General features: G+C 41.9%; 1 protein-coding gene across 1 annotated transcript in view; it reads left to right on the top strand.

Annotated features, from left to right (window-relative positions):
- Positions 1-808: 808 nt before the first annotated feature.
- SLC35F3 (solute carrier family 35, member F3) overlaps positions 809-18,569 on the top strand; it is a 46,316-nt gene continuing 28,555 nt past the window's right edge. The window contains exon 1 of the mRNA XM_009078585.1: positions 809-1,129. Coding sequence (XP_009076833.1) covers positions 849-1,129 — 281 coding nt within the window. The 5' untranslated portion in view covers positions 809-848. The remainder of the gene's footprint in view (positions 1,130-18,569) is intronic.

The raw sequence follows: 18,569 nt of genomic DNA, 5'->3' as shown, positions 1-18,569 counted from the left end.
TAATTATGTACAAATAGTGGTACGATAGCAGGGTTATAACAATTCTTGTTTAAGGATGTAAGGAGCAACATTTTTTCGGAGAGACATTTCCAGCAACGTGCTAGGCTCAATTATACTGGGGCAAAGCTCCAATCCAGTCTCATTTGCTGCAGGACTCCAGCTAAAAGAAGTTAGGATTGCCTGGTCAGAGATAGACTTTAAGGCAGCCTATGGGTTAGTCTAATTTTTGCCATCTGGCTACAGCCTCAGGAGACCTCTTTCTAGGGATCACTGAAATGCCTAGTGATCCAATTCAGTATTAACTGTGCTACTTATGTTGCAATGATTGTGTTAAACTTCAAGATTACATACATTGCTCCCCCTCTCCTTTTAAGAAACACCATATTCCATAAACTTCCTGATTCCAGGTTTTCCAAGACAGTAACAATTTCAAGTGTTGTTGTAATCCCCTTTTCTGCTTTATTAAACTCAATACCACATTTCTCATTCATTTGCATATCCTAACAGCATAAGTTTAAGTGGTGTGTTAAGTCTTTCTATGTACATCAAAGCAACATGTAATTTTCATTTCCATTTTACCCAGTGGCTTCTAAATGTAGAGGTGATAATTGTTATTTGCATTGTAATTATGCCTTGGTTGAATCAGAGGCTTTGCGATGACCTAAAAACAAAGGACATTTTGTGGTGAGATCTGGTGGGTTCTTTTGCTCGTAAAGCTCCACATGACTTCAGGAGGGCCTAGGATTTGAAAACTCAAATGCAGGATGGACTTCCTTAGTGAGCCATGTGTTTTCTTCTCCCCAGGGGATGAGCGCTCCCGGGAGTCTCCAGCCCCAGCCGAAGCACAGATGCAAGCTGGGGCGGAAGGCGGTGGAAGGGTGAACCGCTGTTGCTGGAAATGCTCTGTGACGCAACTCAAGAAGATTTTCTGGGGTGTGGCCGTGGTCCTAGGTGTCTGCTCCTCTTGGTCGGGTTCAACCCAGCTAGCAAAATTGACCTTTAAGAAATTTGATGCACCCTTCACTCTAACGTGGTTTGCAACAAACTGGAACTTTTTATTTTTTCCTTTGTATTACCTTGGACATGTTTTTAAGTCAGCTGAAAAGCAGTCTCCAAAGCAAAGATACAGGTATGGGAAGCTTTTGTTTTTAATCCCTTGGCACTTGCATGCTGATCTATATTTAGTGGACATTCTGTTCAAATCAGTCAGTTAAATCAAACTTGTGTTTGCTTTCCTTTACAGGTTTGTTAAAGGATGTTCTGAGTTCATTGTGTGTCCTATGCTAGGTGCTGTGTGATTATTCTTAATACGATTTCACTCCAGCAGTAAGAAATCCGGATTTATTCCCAATGCATTCAACTCATGTAATGAAAGTCTGCATTTTCAGCAATTATTCATCAAGAGTTTTCTGTTCTAAACCTCTGTGAACATTTTCTTTTTAAATTAGTATCTCCTTCCCCTCCCCACAGCTGACTTGTATGGCAGTCTCTGAGTAAGCTAAGTAAGCTTCTCTTTTCCAAACTCGGGACTACAGCAGAGCCTTGAATAGCCAAGTAAAAAGTACTGCAGTATTTTCCTGGCACTATGCCCCTAACATCAAAGGCCAAGCTCTGATCCCAGTTAAACTTGAGCTGTTGTGTTTATTTCCGGGAGGAAGCGCAGTCATAACCAAAGGCAGCACTTTGTCTTCAGCACACCTTGTCTTTGTAGCAAGCCAAAGCCACAAAGTCAGAGTTGCTCATGGAAAGCCCTGAGTGCCTGTCCTCCATGAAGGGCTGAGGATGCTCTGGCTGCGTGAAGGACTGCCTCTCAGTGAGTGCTCCCTCAGCTCATCTCAGCTTATTTTGGCCTGAGAGGTGTCTGGGACAGATGGGATGACTCAGCCATCAAGATGTCCCATGTCAGAGAGCTTCCCCGATACGTGGAAGGATGTGAACAACCTTTTCCCCTCCTGTTACACAGTGGGGCTCATAGCCTTTTAATGAAGTAACTCAGAAAAGTAAACAGTAAGAAGTACACATTTCTCAGCTCCCAGCTGTGCAGCAGCGAGGTGGAAACTTACTACAGAAACAATCTAAGAAACTAGGGTACTCGGGAAATGCTCTACCTCAGATGGCCAGGATTAAGATTATAAATGCTGAAATTTTGCTGCTCAGCCATCAGTACAGTTTATTCAGCTTCTAAATAATTCTGGGATTTAGAAATAAAGGATATCACTGTTCACTGCAGGTTCTAGAGCAACATCTGGAAGTTCTAAAGGCATTTTCATAAGAAGCCATGTTTCCTGCACTTCAGTCTTTAGGTTGTATTTGATGTTTACTCCACAGCAGACATGGTTGCTTCAGAGATGAGTATGGAGGATACAGAAAGCTACAGTTTAATCTAAAAACAGTAACAAATGCTAGCCCAGAAGCAACTACTTATTTTTGTTTCTTTGGTTTTAAGTATTTTTTTCCAGCTGCACTCAGATAATGTTTTAAATACTGCTGAATTCTGGGGTGAGCGGTTGTGGTTTGCCAGATCCCTGGGGTTAAAACCAGAGCATTATACTCGGTTGCTGCAGTAAATTGATACGGTTGGTAGGTTTATGTCTTCCATTTAATTAAATGACGGCTGAGTTGAAGAGCAGGTGCAAGCCCTGCAGCCTGTTTGAGATGCAGGGGGGCATCATTAGCAGTAAGCTTGCAGTAGGTTTAATAAAGAACGTGCATTTGTGTGTCTGACCAGCAGATTGAATAGGGTTAATTTATACAGTTTTTTCTTGATGTCAGGGTAAACTTGTGCATTTGGAGATATGGCTGTGGTTCCTAGCTTTACTGCAGATTTGTTCTGTGGTTTGGAGCAAGTCACTGCAGACCTCTGATTTCCTTGTACTCTGTTCTTTTGGATGAGGCAGTCCTTCAGGGAGGAGGGAGGACTGGCCCTTACCGTGTGTTTACATAGTGTCTGCCTCAGCATGTTCACTATCTAGGCAGACCTTTCAGTGGCGCTGCACCAAGAGTTACTGTGAAAAGGGTTACTGTTCATCTACTTGCCCCTTTACAGCTGAGATGTCACATGCATATACATCAGAGAACCCAAGCACTGCATGTTAGCCTCTCATCTTAATTATTCCTCCTTTTTGCATATTATATATGTGTGCATATATACAGAGAAAGGCTTATACAGAGACTTTGCAGCTGTATATGAGGCATCACCATCTTTAGAAAATCTTGCACTCCAGGCAGAGTTGAACATGTTAGGGAGGCCATTCATGGACTCCTGGATTGTTAAAATAAGACAGTTCTGACCTAGAACTAACAAGAAACTGACATCATCACTCTTTGCTTCTTCTATCCTTCACCTCCATCTGTATTTTATATATTATCCAAGCTCTCTGACACGAATTTGCAACAAGATAAATGAAAAGGTGGTATTGGGAAAAGGTGGAAATATGGCATCTAAGGCACCTCAGCGGTGAGGTAGTAAAGGAAGGGATTCACAGAGCTTACCTACACAGGTTGCTAAAACCACAGGCACCTGATGTTTTTTGGCAGCAAAGCTCCCCATGGACACCTGCTTAGTTGCCTCCTTCCCAGCAGGGCTGGGCAGTTCTGCCTCTCCCTCTGCGTGGCACAGGCAGTGCCTTCACACTGCCCCTTCCTCAGGGCACTGGAGCCGATAGGCGTATTTTGGGGTACCTCCCTATCCAGTTAAAGACCATGTAAAAACAGCAGCCACTAGGAAAAATATGCAAAAGAGAGATCATAATATCTAGCAACAGTGAATAGATATATAGTCCTCCTATGCAGATTATGTGTTTTATTATGGTTTTAAATTCCTACTGTATATTGTATCAGTATGTGTGCTATGCTGTAAATACATGAATTTTTGTGTTTTGTAGTCTCACAGAAGAACATACCTGTCGTGGACGTAAACCAATTTCAAGCTGCACAGATGGTTTTTTTCCCCTTTTATAGCACATATAATAGTGGTAAATTTACCACCAAGATTTTATAGTAACGCATTGAATGTAAAAGCAGGTTTATTCTGTTTTTTTATAAGATTTTGAGTATTAGGCCATAATGTCAAGTATTAAGGATTTATGATTGACCCATATTGCATGGTAGGGAACTTTCTGTTTAAGCTGAAGTAGGCTATCAGTTGTGTCCACAGCATGGTGAGAGAGTCACTCTTCAAAGCAAACCAGAACTCATGTATTCACATCCAAACTGCCCTAGGCTCCTCGTGCAGCTCCATCAAATGCCAGGATTGTGCCCAAGTGTGGACTGCTCAGGGAGAACTTCTCCTGCATTTGCTACCAAGAATGTCACGAACTATGGCACAGGACTGCATGTGTGGGAGTGATACAGAGAGCTCCAGCAGGCCACAGGAAAGCACGCCAGGGTCAGCATTGCTCTCTTAGTTCTTGTGCAAGTGCTCACTGGGTTAAAATAAAATTACTGTAACTAAATTGTTATTCATTTCAACCATTGTCCAGTACAGAAATAACACATGTAATGATTTATGCACCTAATGGATCATTTAAGAGTTCTTAATACTTTTTGCTTCCAAACTGTTTTATAAAATTACACATTTAATCTGATGAGCTGTCCTCCATCATACCTACATTATTAATTTATGGGGTAACATAAATTAAAAGCACTAGGGCTTCAAACTCCCTGGCTACATGAAAGATTAAATTAAAATCTCTCTAAGATATTGCTTAGCTTTGTGTATCTCTAGGCAGGACAGAACACACCTTTATAAAGATTTACCCTGTGTGTGCCAACTGGGGGAATAACAGAGGGTTGCATTCACATTCTAGAAGGAGAATAACTTAGCTTGTTTATTTTGTTGATACAGTCTTACCTAATGATTTTTTGAGAAGGAAAGGGTAAGACTTTCAAGAATAGTTTGTGTGATTATTTACTTGTTTATCATTTTGATTAACATTTTGATTATAATTTTGAATTTTATTTCATAAAGCAGTAGGACTAAGTAAAACATCACAGGCTAGAACTAAATCTCTTCTACAACCTTGAATGCACCTGATGTATTGAGCAAATGAAAGAATCTTTCATGTACCTGCACTGATCTGCAGCCATGTTTGAACATGGTTTAGAATGCTCTTTTCACTGAATCAGGGATTTGTCTCTATACTGCTCGCAAAGTATTCGCCAATAGTCTTTCAGAATTTGAAGATTTTTCTTTTAAAAGAAAGCAAAAAGTTGCAGATAACACCAAAGTATAGTTATGTCTCTGAAACTGAATGAAAATACTGGCTCAACCATGGTAGAGGACTAATGTAGTAGATCTCACTCACTCTGATTTACCAACATACTGACTTCACAGGAGTCACTTTTGATTTACACACCAAAGGGCTCAGAATTGAGATTTGGCTCTTTAGTGGCCACAAAGTTTCAGTGCCGTAGCTTCACTTGAGGTCCCGGAGAATGTGGGCCAGTTTCTAAACCTCTTTCACATGTATTTCTGCTACCATGGAGGAGACGAGACACTAGCCCAGCACCCCCAGTAATTGAAGTAGTTGAGTCCATTATTTTGATCCTGACTCTCATGAAAGTGCAGCTCTCTGCACCACGGGAACTGGCCTCCTCTGCTGCAGCAGGCAGAGAACCCCTCCACACAGCACTGGTAACCAACATCCTGGTCACGATGAAACTCTAAGGGGAAAGAAGGCGTGACTGGATGCTTTTTCAGTGTTTTGTGTTCATGAGTCTCTCTTACCCAGAAGCATTAAAACTTCGCTGTGTGGTTGGCTTTTGGCATCCTACTGATTTATGTTGCTACTTAGGTGGGAGCTTCACCACCAGAGCAGACAGAGTCATAAATAGGCTATGGAGGCATCAAGACATGAGGAACACAAATGTTTTTTAGCAAATGTCATCCAATGAAGCATGTTTTCTTTCAAAAATCTTCAGTTTATAAACTCTATTTGTCTAATTCAGTACATTATCCTTAAAATAATACCTATTTACTTTGTGTTTCTCAAAACAAAATCACTTTGCAATTGAAGTTCACTTTAGCTTCTAGGGAAAAATAAAAATAATAATAATACAAAAGCCCAACCAAAGAACAAAATGAAATTATTTTTGAAATTAAAAGCTGGAGCATATGATTCTTACCTGAGTTAGACAGATACCAGTCAGGAGTAACTCCACATTAAATCAGTTTGATCTCTACAGCAATCTGTCAGGACTTACCTTTGTGCTTGGTATTGAAGTCATTAATTAAAAGAAGATGTGGATATTGTGCAAGAGGTTTATTATGCTCGTGGTCATCTCTGTCTCATCCCACAGGTGAGCAGCTGTTGGTATGTTATTGATGGACTACTCTATTACTTCTCAGACTGTTCTCAGTGAATCTGCACTTTTCTTCCAGGGGTTCTAGCTGAAGATAAGGCCAAATTGTACAATTAGCAAGTTGCAGTAGTAGTAAAGCTTTCTGCTGGAACAGCATGATGTTTGTGGTAGTGGCAGGGCTGGTGGGCATCTGTCCAACATCCAACCTGCTGTACATAGAGCATCATGCTCAGTCATGGAGTGTTCATGTGGGCTGAGCTCAGCTGAAGCTCAAGCCACTGAGCTCAGAGTGATGCTGTTGTTATTTCTGTTTCTCAAAGTTAAGTAGTTACCTCTTCCTGATGAAACCTGTGGTAGCTACTATTTCTTTCCTTTTGTAAAGGAAAGTTTGTCCCCATGGGATGTGGGATAGGTGTGCGTGACCCCGTGAGAGGTGGCTACTCACTGCTGCCTTGACATAATACAGTTATGTTGCACTATTGACCGAGAATCACGTAAGTCATTGTTTCAGCTGCTTCCTCAGGGAGACTTATTTTCTTAGGTGATTAAAGATTAATGTCATAGTTTCTTATCTTTATGGCTCCTGAAACAAAAATTGCTCAGCCAGCTGTCAAAAATATGCTCTATGGGCTGCCTGTTCTTGAGAAAACAGCAGCTCCAGAGTTTTTCTAGAGTAGCCTCCTGTTCACATCAGTCTCCTCTACACACTGGAGACAGTACCAGGGGTTAGACTGGGAAGGAAATGTGCCACAGCTAGCTTCTCAGTTTCACACTGTGTGTTCCAGCACTGCTGCCTTGGAGCTGAATGCCTGATTTCCCCCCAAAATGCAAGGGGAGATAAAACACCTGGAGTGGAAACACAAACATGAGGCATGTAAGGTAGACAGCAGGAAAGGGTGAGGTGAAAGAGAAAGGCTGTTGGCTGAACTTGCTGTTAGTGGGAGTCCTCCACCATCCCAAAGTTAGGCACCTAACTAGACTTGAGATGCCGCTCCTCTTAATGTCTTCCATGGTGGGCTCAGGAACGTAACGTGGCATTCTTATGCTTACCTGTCTTTCTAAACCTACCCCAGCTTTTACATCTCCTGGAAGTACCTTTAAGAGATTTCCTTTAAAATTCTGTTTGACTAGTTTGTTAATTCCTTTTACTCAGGCAGCTAACGCTGTCTTTGAGAGCCTGTGAGAAAGTGGTCGTGGGTCCTTCTTCAGGAAACTAGTCCTTCCTAATTTAGCCTCATAATTTATACTTGGAGTTTGCATTTGTTTTTCAGACCATGATCTTCTGAAAAAAAGCTTAACATTCATGCCCTGTGAAAAGCTTTCCCTTTATCTGAAGAGCCTTCATCTGCTGAGAACCAACTTTTCTGGGCTTTCTTGCCTTTGTGAAATGCTAATTGAGAATAAAAATTGGGTACTGCCTGATCAGGAGAAACCCATGTTCTTTAATCTTGAGCCTGGTTTGCAAAATCATTCCAAGGATGATTGAATTAAGTGATGTCCTGTAATTTTGTCTTGTCATTCCATTGCTTTTGTCTTCTTTGCTGTGGCTTGAACAGATGCTCTAAAATAATTACATTATCTGCCTACTATGAGGTAACAGTGCTTGAGGGGAGGACTAGAAAGAGAAGTATTTGTTCTTGTTACCTGCAGACAGGGCATGTGCTATGAAACAATGTATTTATGTAATGGCTTTTGCTTGTAAAAAAATGTTGTGTCTTGCAGCTCTAAATGATCTCTGGTCAGTAGTTAAACTGCATTTCATTAACATTGCCTCTGGTTAGTAAAGCAAGCTGCCACGCTTCCACACAGCTACAGCTTTTCTCAGGCAACCTCAAGAGCAAATCCACCTATGCTGATCCTACACATACTGATCTAATCTCAGACAGTGAAACAAAAGCAAGGCAGGCTGAAGGGACCTCAAGTCACCTCCTCCATTCTCTGCCTTCAGGCATGACCTGCACTTACAAACAGAAAAGTAAGCACATTTTATGGCTGGCGAAGGAAAAGTAGTACTGAGAAAAGAGTGTGTGACCATGTTTACTGTGCAGAGAAAGAAGCAGAAAGCTGATGTGAGCATCAATCATCATAACATGGATTATTTCACAAGTGGCCTTTTTGCAGAACATGTTTTATCTTGGTCACCAAGTAGCTTGACCCACAGTGCACAAACTTATCAAATAGGGACTGTCCTAGAAAGATCCTCCATGGTGTTTACAACAGCAACAGAAACAACAAAACCCAGGAAGGAGTGATAAGGAATTCTGCACTTTTTTTCCAGCCAAGAACTGTGTCAAAATATCTTGAAGGCATCTACCTTTAAAACTCCTTTAAAAAAAGAAAGTGCTTGTATGGCAACAGACTTTGTAGCTGTAATTAACAGCTCTCAATAAAGACGGATGATACAGTGAGAAGTGTTGAAGGCTGGCAGTACTACAGAAGTGGAAAAAACCTTTTTGTCCAGCTGCCTAGTGGTTATGGACAGTGTCCAGATTTCCCAGAATTGTTTGTGTTTGTATGAAAAGGCAGCCTCATATAAATGCACACTACCTGGCTGAAGATCCTGTTCAGTCTAGGTCTGAGGGAGCTGGCCACCCTTGCTTGTTAGACAAAGCTATAACTGGTGAAAAGGGAGAAATAGATGAAGGTGAAGGTTAGTAGCAACACAGGTATACAAACATAGCATGATAAATTGAAAAACCCTGTCAAGCAGCTGCATAATGTTGTCAGAGAACATCCATAGGGGATTTTGGTGGGAAATAATGTTAAGGATAGACAGATTCATACATGTACTTGCACACCCATGTGCAATCATTTTTGTGTTTTCCAATGCTAAAACACCTTTCCAAATAGTAGCTTTTTGCCAGAGAATCTGGTCCAAAATGAAGAAGGCAAACAAATCTGGTTTTGTTATGTTGTTTGCCTGTTTTGGGTGGCAGTTGGTGAAGACCACTTGTCTTCAGCCTAGCGTGGAAAAGAAACAACCCTCCTCTTGGTTTGTTTGTCAGTCCCTGGGGTCAGGGCTACAGCTCAGCAAGTTTAAAGGAAAGCCTCCTTTATGGCCTTATTACCATATCATTTGGGTCTAAGCAAGCCTACACTAAGGCTACTGTTGTGGCCTCATCTGTTCCCTGATCTTGTATCTTCAACTGAGCACTTCCCCATCTAAAGCTGGTGTTGGTTGCTTGTGTTTTGTTAACTTATAAATCATCTTTCTTCTCTTTGGGGCTGGGGAGCTGTTTGCTCATTTACTGAAGCTGCTTATTTCACAAACAGAGACTGCGGCAATGTTTCCTTCATATCTTTGAAAACCTACCAGCTTAGTGAAACATTCAGATTCCCACGTGGGGATTGGGCCTCTGGAAGCATTAAGTGAAGGATGACATCCCTCAAATCTTTCAGCAGTTACAGATGTTAAACCTCAGGGACCTCGAGTCATCATGAATATCCTTTCAGTGACAGAGTGGTATTAACCTTCATGTAGTACATTGCTAAGATGAGGCACCTTGGATGGTATGAGCACAGGTCTATTTGCTACCAGAAAACTCTGTTCCTCTATGTCATCTGGCATTTGCCCTTGCATTGCATCTAAAGAAATGTTTTGCTTCATCAAAATACTGGGGTTTTTTAACTTAATTCTCTTTACTGTATCTATTTTAGAGGCCACCAGGACAACTGAAAATTGTATCCTGCTTTTTCTGCATTGAAATTTCAGCTTTTTTCATGCGTTTGGCTTATTACGCTTTCAGCTGCAGTACATATAGATTTCCAAGTACAGAGAGAGAATTCTTCCACTATGAAAAACTCTCCTATTCAATAGCACACTAGAAAATAGCAAGAATTTCACCTCTGGTTTCAGTACCTCTTAATACTACGTGGAACAAAAATGAAACTACAGCTCTGTAATGCTGTCTGATATTTTCACCATCTAATGAATGATGGTCTTGTTAGGGCATCTCACCATGATATCCTGAACACCAGGTCATAGAGTCACGGAGTAATTCTAGTTGCTGGGGAGGGAGCTCTCTAGTCCAGCCTGCTCAGCACAGAGCTGCATCATATCTGCTTTTTTATTTTGCTGATGATTAGTGATCTGCAGACACTGAATGATACATAACTGTTATTAAATGTGTATGTACTTTATTGCATCTTTCAATATTCTGTCTCCAGGATACCCAAAATTACATATACCAGAATGTATTGGCATGAATGGTGCCCATTCTGCTTCTGTTTGACCCTTTTTGCCAGAGCCACCTTAAATACTTGTCCTGTCCTCAGGCAAGAATATGTTGATACAAACCCTGAGCACTTGATTTATTTTTTATTAACTTGGAAATTTAAAAAAAATTTATGTTTACCCAGTATAAAGTGGTCTTTACCTATTTTAAATAATCAAACAAATTTTCACCTAGCATTTTCAGTATTTGCTGAAAGCTCTGTCCAGCCTGGCCTTGAACACTTACAGGGAGGGAGGAGCATCCACAGCTTCTCTGGGCAACCTGTTCAGTGCCTCACCACCCTCACAGTAAAGAATTTCTTCCTAATTTCTATCAGAGAAGGTTCTGGCTCAGTGAATATCAAAAATATCAAGCTAATAACTACCTAGATTTATTTTGCCTGGCAGAGGGGAACTCAGGCTTTGACCAGACTGAAATTCACCCTATTCCCTCACATTACTTTTTATCAAGTGTCTTTTGATTCTGGAGAACTGAAGTAGAAAAACTCAGTGTTGAAAAACAGCATGCCAGAAGAGGATGTAGTGACACAAAGCCACATGACCAGCTGCTTTCTGTTAACATACATGGAGACCTGCCCTTGCTCATGAAATTTATAACAGTTAAGGCCAACCCTCTGAAAGTCTTAAAGCATTTAACAAGGGCTGTATTGATTTCATAGGTATTTCAGACTACATACAAAACCATGTTTTCCTGTGGTTCTGAGTAGCTCCTATAATGCCAAAACTTTCTGCCTTACCAAGTTCGACATGGATTTTTTTTTAGTAGAGTTGGACTCTTGATCATGTAAGAGGGAAAACTGTAGGGGGATATACTAAAGGTCGGCTAAACCGTGTATGGATTGGGGAAGGTGAGGAAGGAACTCGGTGGCATCAAGCAGAATGAGTGAAGTGTTTGAGATGGGGGAGGTGGCTTCTATCAGTGTGCAACTGAGCTGTCAGAAGTCTGCAAAACAAGAAGAGCTTGAAAGAGTGGCTAGTGCATGCTTGGGAATCAGGGATGGTGGGCCAAATGTGGCATGTTTTGAAAGCAGAGCACATGAGCTCTGCTGAAATGTAACACTTGCATGAATGATAATCTTGTAGCTCTTCAATAAATCAATAAAGCCTATATGATTTCAATGGACAGTGTGCTTAGTGTAGTATTGCTCAGTTGCTCAGTCTTGTGGCTGGCTGCATGTTCTTAGTGTGGGATATACCAGGGCTTGGTTTGGCTCAGCAGCCATCCTAGTTATAAGAGTCCACATAAGTGACTTGGAACAATCTAGAGAAGATTTAATCATACCAGTTAGAGTTATTTCACAAGTTAACATATTTGTTTCTTAAATGAGAATGAATGTACAAATAATATTGCCAAACTGCTAAAGATACTTTCTTGCGGTCTTTTCGAAAGCAAGCAGTGAATTGGCTTTATTTTCAGGTGGAGGAGTCATAATGGAGACATTCCTCTTGAAAATCATGCTAGTTATATGTATAGTTAATTGTGGAGTGACTTTTGTCTGGCAAGTTGCAAACTGTTGTCTCCTGCTTTATATTTCTTGAGCTTTGTTTTGTTTTAAGGATTAAAAAAAAGCCCCAACAAAACAGCTGGCTTCCCAGATATGTTTGCTGCAAGAAACCAGAGACAAGTGGTTTCCAGAAACTGGAGGCAAGTGTGTTTCCTCCATAGCAATTGTGCTAAAAACAGACTGTCCTCTTTGTCAATGTGGCTTCATACACTTTCCACTATTATGCTGCTGGTATCTGGAGCCTCAAAAAGCCTTTGTCTAGTGCAGAACAGTAAACAGCCAGATTTTAGGCATATCTAGAAACATCTCACTAGGGGTATTTGAGAGACAGATGTCAAACTCTTGGTAGCAATCTAATGTCGTGATCCAAGTGTGCAATGACAAATCATCCTTCCTCAAGTAACTCAGCTACTGGAGGCTACAGATGGGTTTGCCTTCAGCGGAAAGCTCGGCATTAGCACGCCTCTGGGCTAACAGCCATGACCACACAGCTCCTCTGCATGAAGCGTGCTGATGGCATCTACTAGATGTTGTGCAGCTGACAGGAAAAAGATGCAATAGTTCATTAGTTTTGTCATTCTGTTTAATTCAGACATTTTCAAAAGGAACAGCACTGAAAGCTTTGTCGGACTGAAGGTGCATAATAATTGCATCAAAATTGCCCATCTGCAGCTAAAGCGAGATAATTGTCTAGGCGTATTCACGTTTGCAGAAGAGATTTTGAATAATAAATGTTTATAAAGCCCTTCTGTCATCACGTTATCCAATCCTCACCCGTGAGCCAGATTCTCAGTTCATTTACACTCTTTTCAAACTGAAAATATCTCATACTGGCAGAGCTCTGGGGTGGGTGAAGATGAGAATCTGGAATAATGGAAGTTACCTGAAATTGGCTCCCAGCCCCTCAGCAACATTTATGAACCAAATTGAAAGAGACTAATCAGCAAACCCTGCTGATTCCTTACTAGTGTTATTTTCTGTATCTTTAATAATTAGTTTGACTAATTACTAAGGCTTAGGAGTGCCAGTACTGATTTTCAGTGATGCTGAAAAGCTCTCCTTCCCGAGGAGCAAAGTTTGTCAAATGGTCAGAGCCACAAAAAGGCTGAGACAGGTGTCCCATCCTGCAAACAACAATAAACATCTATATGTAGTTTCCAGCAGACACTTCTTCCTCCTCAGGAGTCTCTCTTCTCTCTCAGAGGTAAGGCCTGAGCAGATGCATCCTCACAAACACAGACAGGCCAAGGATATGGTGGGACTTAGAGCAGCAGGTGAGATGTGAACCCATCTTAATTAGGTTTATCATGGCTGACCTAACCTACTCGTGCAGATAAGCTCCTTAGCACACACAGCTCACCCAAGCCTTTGAACACAGTCCCTCCATGCTTGACAAAAGCTGAAAGACTTGTCCTGGTTTAAGTGCATGCTTACCTGGTCAATCCCTCCTCCACAGGGACTCAGCTTATAACTGCCCCCATGTTCTGGTGTTCTCCCTTTTTCTGGCAATTAAAGATGCAAACAGCACTGAGCAGACAAGATTTGTTGATGCCACTTTGTTATCTTATGCTTCTCTGAGAATGAATTAATTGATTTTTCCATTAGACTTGATACTAATCATACTGATGTCCCTATAGTCCTCAGCGTGCCTGAGTGATTCTTAATAGCTGTCTTACAGTCTTCACAACACATCTCATTCGTCTCCCATGGAGTGACTAGAGCTGCTCATTCTAGCCCAGCACTACACAGTGAATACAATGAGTGGATGATTTACAATGAGATGGAAAACATCTCCAGCTAGATGCCAAGTTCACCTGCTTTCTGCCACTGCAGGTCTTTGTGCATGAACAGAGGAACTCAGTTTTGCTGTGGCATCCCTTCAGCAAAAGTCACCTGCCTCTCGTGGCCAGCTCACCCTGCAGGTCTACAGCTCATAAATCCTTTGTGCTGTTGTGAGATTTCAACAGCCCCAACATGGCCGTGGCAAAGCTGACTAGGTCTCCAGCACTGGCAAAGTAGCCAGCAATCTTAGGAGGTAGCCATGCTGGCATCCTCAGCCACCTGGAGCCACCCACACTGGTGAGGTGTTTCAGATCCCTTCCCTGCAGTAACAGTGCCCTGCCAGAGGAGCAGCACCCTCGCTGCTAGGGATCCAGAAGAAAGTAGAATAGCAAAATAGGCATTGCCTCTGCCAGGATTCTGAAAGAATAGTTTCACCTCAGAGGCTGAAAGCACAATGCTCTTCTTGTCACTCTTCCTGGGAGACAATCTGAAAAGAAATTCAGACATGCCACTAAAATTAGTAACAATATGAACTACTGTTCAGTACATACTTCTGTCTCTCACGGGCTTGAGCTTATTGAGTAACCTCCCTCTCTCTCAGTTTCATCACCGAGCATTAAGTTTTGAGAAAGGACTGAGTTTGAACACCGAAGCTCTTTATTCTGGTTATGTAGGTGCAGTATTGACAGAGCCAAATTTAACAGTTTCCCCAGTGCACATTTACAGTAAAATGAGCCAGATTTTGCATTGTGTACCTTGGGGGGGCTGGAGGGAGGGGGATGACAGATAGGAATATCGTAGGGCACTGTGACTCCGAATGACTCTGTTGCTGAGACTCAAGTGATGTGTCAGAATATTTTGGGTAACATTTTTGAGGTTCTGCTGCTGGATTCTCTGTTCTTACTGAAGACTGTGGTGAAACTGTAATAATTCAGTCGGAAGGAGTGGTAAACCAGTAGTGAAAGCTGTTGGATGTGGCTCCTTATGGTGGTGTACATATGTATGTGTGTGCACATATGTATGCATATATGCACCACTTGAATACACATGCTGAGCCCCTTTATCCTGCAAGAACAGGTATATCCCAGAGGGGTGACAGGCTGTTTTACTTTTGACAGTCTTCATACAGTGTCCTGCGCATCAGGAGCTCTTCTGTAAACTGCAAACTCTTGAAAAATTAAGGAAAACGAAGCCACAGATTCTGTGATTTCTAGCTCTAGGGTAGATGTAGGGTCATGCCTTTGACTGGGGTAGAAAATCCTCTTGCACAATGTGTATATTACCCCATGAGTTTTGGTAGGAAAGCACAGTCTCCAGTATCAGACCCCAGTTTGTTTGCTAGGGGAGCTGACACCTGCCTTCTCGCAACAGGAAGAAGGCTGCTCATTCTCAAGCATCTGTCTGCAAAGTGCTGTCTGGTGCTGCTCTGAAAATCCCTTCCTGCCTATGAACAGAGCTAAAGCCCTAGGAGGGGGACACGGGACCCCCAGCAGTCATGTGCCCACAAGCCTGGTGGTACCTACATCTTGGGGTGCCCCTTCTGGCTTGTCACCAGGTCCCCACTGCCACCCCAACTGCCCTCACCCCGGGCAGAGACCCTGCTGTGTGGAGGGATTGGCCTGCAGGATGAGCACTCACCTTTATTTACACAGCTTTCCATCCCACTCATGTTCAGTTTAAAATGAATGCCCTCAACAGGCACCTTCATTCTCCATACACTTCAAAATTTTTAAAAATTCTTACCTTTTAGTACATGCTCCTTCCTCCCTAGCCATACATAGATACTGCCCCTACTTCCAAAAGGCAAAACTCCCCTTCAGAAATGTTTTTCTACTCTCTCCTGAACTAGAATCCCACCATGGCTGATGCCATGTGTGAGAGACGCTATGCTTAACCTTCCTACATCTATTTTAAGATCCAAATTTGATCACCCATAATTCCTTTTGGAATCTGTGGGTGGTGACAATCCTCAGCCCACTGGAAAAGTCAGTGCATTAGGTCCTGGAATATGAATTTATGTTTTTAATTTGATATGATCCTCCTAGGATTTCAGTGTGATGGTAGAAAAATCCAATTATTTATTGCAGCTTGCTTATTTGCATTGTCTGTAGATTATTTGTCAAATTCTTTGTCTTGATGAGAAATGTAATTAATCTCATCAACACCAAATCATTTGTCACTATTGATTTACTTTCTAGGATGATTTACATATACATTAAATGTGATTGCAAGCCATTTCCTAACACGTGGAAGCCTCAGTTTTCAAAGATCTCTGAGGATGCTCTAAGTTTCAATATCAGTCTCACATAAAATGCAATTACCCCATTCTGGCAGTAAAGATGAATATGGAGAGTTAATAAAATAATAGTTGATTTGTTACCTCACAAATTATACTCTATAGAGAAAACTCTCTTTTAAGAATGCATTGACCACATAGCCTAAACTTGGTATATTAATCCTTGTTGTTACATGTGCTATTGATCACGAAGAGAAAAAGTTAACTATATTTTTACTGAAAAAGCATAGCAGTAAAGTAACAGTCATATTGAAATCAGAGAGCAAGTGTTATTAGGTAGATAGTTTTTTCACTGTGTATTTTCAAGACACTATTCCATGTTTTCTTCTTGGGCAGCTGACATAGTTTGCTTCTTTCTCCCATATAATCTTGAAGCTGCCTGCTCGGCCTCTCTCACATGCTGGGATTATTTTAGTTTATGGCTCAGCCCACCTACCAACTATTTCGGCTGCTGAGATGCAGTGAGCTAATTAATGCATCCATCATCTTACACATTCTTCAGATGCCGTGAGCAGTAGGGAGACTTAGCCTTAATCTTCTTTGTCTTACTTTTTCTCCCAGGCTCATGGCTAAAGGCTCTATGGCTTAACTCAAGCTCATACACATTTTCCTTCCTGAACTGTTCATTCATGTATTTTTGTACTCTATTTATTGACTTCTAATTCCCTTCCTCTCCTAGCATGCATGCTATATTAAATCTCCATTATCTAAGCCTGTGTCTCCTCTTCCTAGCTCACATAGCCATGAAAGTATCATTATTGCTTAATATTTGTATGAAATTAGCATCCAGCAAGTCCTGATCTGCACCAGCTTGCGCTAGGTGCTTTTCCATCAGGGAAACAAACACAGCACCTGTGCCACAGAGGTTGCTGTCTAGGTTGAGGCACATACCTGCTAAAATCTGCTACATTTCATTTAGCTGGTGATTGCTGACTTCTGCAGCTGCTGTTTGGCACCCTGTGGAGGAGGGCTGTGATCCCACCGTACCTGCCATGGGAAAGCCATGTCCTAAGAAGGGCAACAGAACTGGTAAAGGGACTGCAGAACAAGTCTTAGGAGGAGCAAGTGAGGGAGCTGGGGTTGTTTAGCCTGGAGAATAGGGGGATGAGGGGAGATCTTACTTCTCTCTAAAACTGCCTGAAAGAAGGTTGTAGTGAGGTTGGTGTCAGTCTCTTCTCCCAGGTAACAAGTGACAGGACAAAGTGAAATGGCCTCAAGTTGTGCCAGAGGAGGTTTAGATTTGGTATTAGGGAAAATTGCTTCACATAAAGGGTTGTCAAGCATTGGAACAGGCTGACTAGGGAAGTGGTGGAGTCACCATCCCTGGAGGTATTTAAAAATGCGTGGATATGGCCACGCACATTGTCTATATTAAGGACATGGTTCAATGGTGAGCATGGTGGTAGTGCTAGGTTGATGGTTAGACTCGGTGATCTTAGAGGCCTTTTCTGATCTTAATTATTATATGGTTCTTTGATTCTAAGGCTGGACAGAGGATGGAAACATGGAGGGGATGCTTTTCTCAGCCCTTTATGGACCTCAGCACAAACCTAAGTAACACTGCTCATGATGCAGTAGCACAACCAGGCAGGTGAACTGGAAGTGAAGTAATTCCAAATGTCCTTACAGATGGGGATAAACCCAGGATTTTCAAAAGGCCTGATTCCTCTTCTGCCTGAAATCTGCTTTCTGCCAACATAATGCCTCAATCTCACCCAGTTCGTGTCAGAACATGATGTAAGGTGCCCAGATCTTATTAATGACAGTGAAAGACGAAGCCCTATATGAGAAGCAGGCAAATGACAAGTCTCACTATGAAGCTCCCCCGAGAAGCTTGCAGCACTGAGCTCAGCCTGGCTGGACTGGCTTCACCACAAGCAGTTTATGAAATCCAAGGCTGAAATAAATTTAAGAGCCTTAGAAAGGTGTAAACCTGCTTTTCCAAATAAAACCAACAAGTTATTTGGTTAAATTAATCTATGTCTGAACTTCAGTTGAGGTAAGTGCGTATGGAGTATGTAGGCTGTGATTCATCCCCAGCAGTAATTCTGTTAAATTTTTCAACACCCCCTGCTATGCATGTGTAAGGATTCACAGGCACACTGAAACAGGCCAGCTAACTGTGCTCCTCTTCTCTGCCTTTAACCACTCTCAGAACAGCACTGTGCCTCCTCCTCGTGTGCTTTCTGCTATAAACCAAACCATTTTCATCCACTGTATGTGGCTACAATTGCACTAACCATAACTGCAACCAAAGGGTATCCAATCCAAATTATGTAGCACGTTCTGACATTGGCCTCTGGAGCCACAGATCTGGGAGACAGCCAGAAAAGCCATTTTACAATTATAGTCTAAGTCACGGACTTTAAAAATTCGTTATTAAAAAGAAGACAGAGCAGGCACATCCACAGGGCAGGCATTAATTACAGCTAGATGAAGTCCACTTCTC

This window comes from Acanthisitta chloris, unplaced genomic scaffold (genome assembly GCF_000695815.1).
Source record: "Acanthisitta chloris isolate BGI_N310 unplaced genomic scaffold, ASM69581v1 scaffold32537, whole genome shotgun sequence".
NCBI classification, from domain to species: domain Eukaryota; kingdom Metazoa; phylum Chordata; class Aves; order Passeriformes; family Acanthisittidae; genus Acanthisitta; species Acanthisitta chloris.
The sequence above is the reverse complement of the archived record's forward strand: the minus strand, read 5'-3'. Positions and strand labels throughout refer to the sequence as shown.